Raw genomic sequence first — 4,493 nt, forward strand, 5'->3', positions numbered from 1 at the left:
ACTAACACAATTTTTCCTGAGGCAAGGCAGAAATATACACATCAAAGGGTAGGGTTTCATATACAGAGTCCATTGTCAGAATGGGGAGAATTAGCCTACAGCTGTTCAGGTGTTTGGCCAATAGGAGGCAATAACATGTAGGTTAAGATGTCCTGAGCTGTCTGGCAGAAGCAGTCAACCCTTTTCAGGTTTGAAGAAATACCAGCAGCCATTCCCAACAGGTGACAACACATGTGACTCAGCCCTTGTTGAGTCCCCAAGTTCCATCAACCTTTTGATGAAACTCTTGCAATTATGACATGCTGGAACTGGCTTCTGGCACCCTACTTTCACACTAACCTGAAATCTCAGTTTTCTCTATTTTTCTAGATAGCTCAAGCTTCATCTTGAACTGACTGTATAGGATTGGGTACATATACATAAAAGAGTCAGGGTTTCATGAAGTTTTCCTTCTAAATAAACAACCTTTTGAATATGTAATAGTTTCCTTCTGCCCCTGCCCCTATACTTTCCTGATTTGGATCTTGTGCTATATCCCTTCTTTATTTTCTTTGAGCTGCTAAAGAGTTAAATTCAATTGTAGATTTAGACTTGGTTCTTTTGGTTGTATGGTAAATTTGAACCTTGAAGAAGTTCCACCTAATTGATGACAGCTTACATCTTTCATCTATCCTATTATTAATTCCACAAAAGCAAATTCTACATATCACCTAGGAAGTTTAATACAATTTGCCTGTTTCTGGTTTGTGAGGAGGCATGGGACTTGGTTGGAAGGTCTGGAAGGAGGAATCTCTGAAAGGTCGGAGGTCTCTGGGGGACCTTGAAGAAGGCGGCAGCCCCTGCCTTGACTTTTCCAAACAAGTCTGAGCCCCCAGGTGTTTACTTAGACATGTCCTTGCTTAAAGGACGCATGTGTTTCCTCAAGGATGCTTACCCTACTGATAGTATCTAATAGTTAATTTTAGTTCAAGCTGTTGTTACAATAAAAGCCAAAGGAGGCAGGTGAACAGGTCTATTTGCTCCTAAAGCAAACTAATTCCTTGGCCTCTCTTTCACAGAAACGTGTGTCAACACAATCTGTTCATCCATCGCTCAGGGTCTGCTGGTCAGCCCCAGCACTGGTTGTTTTACTGGAAACAGCAGAACTAGACTTATGCTCTTAGTATTTGAAATTAATGACATTCACAATGTTGACAGGACATCAGAGATCATTAATTGAATACTAGAAATAAAGGACATGGCAGATAAAATGATCTTTTGAAAATATAACCCATTACAAAAATAGTTTCTATTTGTCAGATTTTTAAGTAAATCACTCTGTATTAAGAAAGGATTAGTGCCTGGCCAGTGTGGTTCAGTGGTTGAGCGTCGACCTATGAACCAGGAGGTCACAGTTTGATTGTGTTAAGGGCACATGTGGAGTTGCAGGCTTGGCCTCTAGTAGGGGGTGTGCAGGAGGCAACCGAAAAATGTTTCTCTCAGAATTGATGTTTCTATCTCCCTCTCCTTTCCTCTCTGAAATCAATAAAAATATATTTTAAAAAAGAAAGAAAGGATTAATGAGGAATGATGAGAATAACTATGAGAATAATTACTGAGAAATTAAACCAAAAATGAAATTATCTCCAGGCACCGCCGAATGGAAGCTGTGCGGCTACGGAAAGAGAACCAGATCTATAGTGCTGATGAGAAGAGAGCTCTTGCATCCTTTAACCAAGAAGAAAGACGAAAGAGAGAAAACAAGATTCTGGCCAGTTTTCGAGAGATGGTATACAGAAAAACTAAAGGGAAAGATGACAAATAAGGATTTTCAGATTGTTCAGCAGACATTTTCAACAAAAAGTCTGGGTTCCATATATACATACAAAAAGGTTATTATGATCTGGAAATCTTTACAGTGCTACTGTGCCTTCTATTTAATTCTTTCAGTCCTTCAATAAAAAGCTGCTTATTGATATAACTTTGGTATATTTTGGATTGCCCATAAAACTTTCTGGTTGAAAAATCCAAATTGTGAATGAAATCCTACTATATTTGGGGAGGTGACATTGAGAGATGTCAGTGAGATGAAAAATAAGTTGCACTGTCTCACACCATGGGACAGTGCTACTCAGCTCTCCATGACACTCACCCCCGCCCCAAGTGAACTTGTGGGAAATTATTCCTCTATGTTAAATGTGTTATAAATGGATTGATAGAACCACACAGGAGGCCAGTTTTGTTAACAAAATTAAGGCATTGCTGAAAAAAAGCAAATCTGGAATTTGAAGATTGACTTTATTGTACAATATACAATCTGCCTTGAACACAATGTATTTTGATTTTAGTCCCTACCCTTACCCTAAAACCCACAAACAAACCAAAAAGCAAATTAACCCACAGACTTATTAAATTGAAAATGTGAACATTAGTTTTAAAATTCTTAACAGGTTATTAAAAGTGTTTTTTCCAAATATAAATATCGGGACGTCTACTGTTGTGCCAATGTAAGTACGTTATTTTCATCTAAGCTGTACTTGGATCATAATTTGAATACTAGAAATGAATGGGAGTCAACTGTGGTCAGGCATTTAATACGGAAAAAATATGAGTCATTACTTTAACTTGGTTGTTTTATAAGGATGAAGCTAAAATTTTATTCAACATTTTTTGCCTGTCCTTTATGTAATTTTTTGTCTATCCTTTACATAAACCTTTCAGTTTATTTTTTACATCAGTCATGCAGTTTAATCTTTAATTTTATATAGAACCCCCTCAATTTATCACTTTTTTATGGCTACTATTGACTTTTACTAGTATGTTTTGAAGAAATGGAAAATTCTGGGACTGTGAGATTACAATCTTTTTCCTTCCCTATTTTGTTCAATTTTAGTCACTAGGTCACAAGAGTGAAGCGGGAGGGGACAGTGGAAGCTCAGGTTGTTTTTGTTAAGATTGTTTTGAGCTGCATTATTATGTGCCTAGGATAAATTTAAATTACCTGGATGGTAAGGAAATTCTGACTCTGCTGTTATAAAATGCCCTCTCCTCTCTCTTTAGAATAAAGTGGGGGTTTTTTTCAAAGTTTTCAAATAAGGCAGTCAGATTTCTTTTTTTTTTTCCTTAAGGCAGTTAGATTTCAAAGCATAGCTCAGAAGCTTTACTATTTTATCATGTTTTAGGAAAATGTCTATCTTTAACCCATAACTAGTGAACTGAACAGCCACTTGGCATGTAGCAACATTTATGACCCCTGAATTTGAAGTTATTTATATTTATCATCATTGCTGCCTAGTCTAAGAAATCTATTCTCCAAAAGTTAAAAGGAAACTAGATCCCAAATTTGGGAGTCCTAATCTATCTACTTCCCTGTATAATAAAACCTAAACTTATAATCCCCATTTAAAATTTTAAAATTTTTGTTCTCTGAGAACATTTTTTATTACTGGTTCCTAGAGACTGAATGTTTGTTCTCTTATTTTCAGTACGCAAGATAGTTCAAATGCAACAATTTTGTGACATACTGTGCATTTTCATTGTATTCCTCTGCCTCCTCCAACAAATGTTTGTTGAGTAAATGGAAAAAAATATGTTAATTTATTTCAAAACTTTACCATTTCTTTCATTAGGGTTTCTTCAGGAAAGATGTGCCAAGAATAGTTTCGGTAGCATATTTTCTGGGAAAGGGAAGGGAAGAATAAAAATCTAAAAGTATTTTCTTTTTAGCTTATGAGAGTTACTGCTTCAAACTATGTGCAGTCACCTGAGCCATAAGTCTAATAGGCAGGCTTTTTTCAAAAATACTTTACTTTTTGTTCTCCAAGGAAGACTTTTCTAGTTTCCCACCTCCTCTCCTGTTGCTCTAAGATTTTTCCCTCCGTTTTTATTTATTGCACAAATGTAACAGTTAAAAGAAGAAAAATTACCCACAGTCTTACCACATCATTTGTCTTTAGGGTTCTGTGTTTACTTCCAGTTCTTGTCTATGTAAATATGTATTCTGGTGTACCTATAAGTAATCACTTGTAATGTAATTTGTCTTTGGTGTTTTAAAATGTTGTAGCCAGGAAAGACAGCCTCATAGGGTTGGTAGGAACAAGTGATAATCTGGTGTGAGGATGGGAAGAAGACAAAAAATAAGTGAGGGTGGAGACTGAGCCTTCTATGTTTCATTGCCCCAATTCCTGCTTCCATCATTTCAATGCTGTGTTGTGGCAGGCAGCATGCCCAGTTTTAGAATTTCAGAATGTGTTTAACAATGATACTTCACTCACTGTAAATGAAGGGGTCTGTGAGTAGAGAAACCCTTCAGACTGGTTTTAGTATGAGACGTAGAACTGTTGCCATTTTTCTGTTCCCCAGTTGTGCCCATAAAGAGATATATCTGGCCCTGGCTAGTGTGGATCCAGAGGTTAGAGCATCGGCCTGCGGACCAAAGGGTGCAGGTTTGATTCCTAGTCAAGGGCACGTGCCTGGGTTCATTTGTTCTCTCTTTCTCTCTCTCTCTCTCTCTC

General features: G+C 37.1%; 1 protein-coding gene across 1 annotated transcript in view; it reads left to right on the forward strand.

Annotated features, from left to right (window-relative positions):
• The window catches only part of NKAP (NFKB activating protein), a 28,912-nt gene extending 24,691 nt beyond the window's left edge, over positions 1–4,221 (forward strand). Inside the window, exon 9 of the mRNA XM_006757937.2 lies at positions 1,630–4,221. Within this exon, the coding sequence (XP_006758000.1) occupies positions 1,630–1,804 (175 nt within the window). The 3' untranslated portion in view covers positions 1,805–4,221. The remainder of the gene's footprint in view (positions 1–1,629) is intronic.
• Positions 4,222–4,493: the final 272 nt, after the last annotated feature.

The sequence above is a fragment of the Myotis davidii genome, unplaced genomic scaffold (genome assembly GCF_000327345.1).
Source record: "Myotis davidii unplaced genomic scaffold, ASM32734v1 scaffold1015, whole genome shotgun sequence".
Lineage (NCBI taxonomy): Eukaryota > Metazoa > Chordata > Mammalia > Chiroptera > Vespertilionidae > Myotis > Myotis davidii.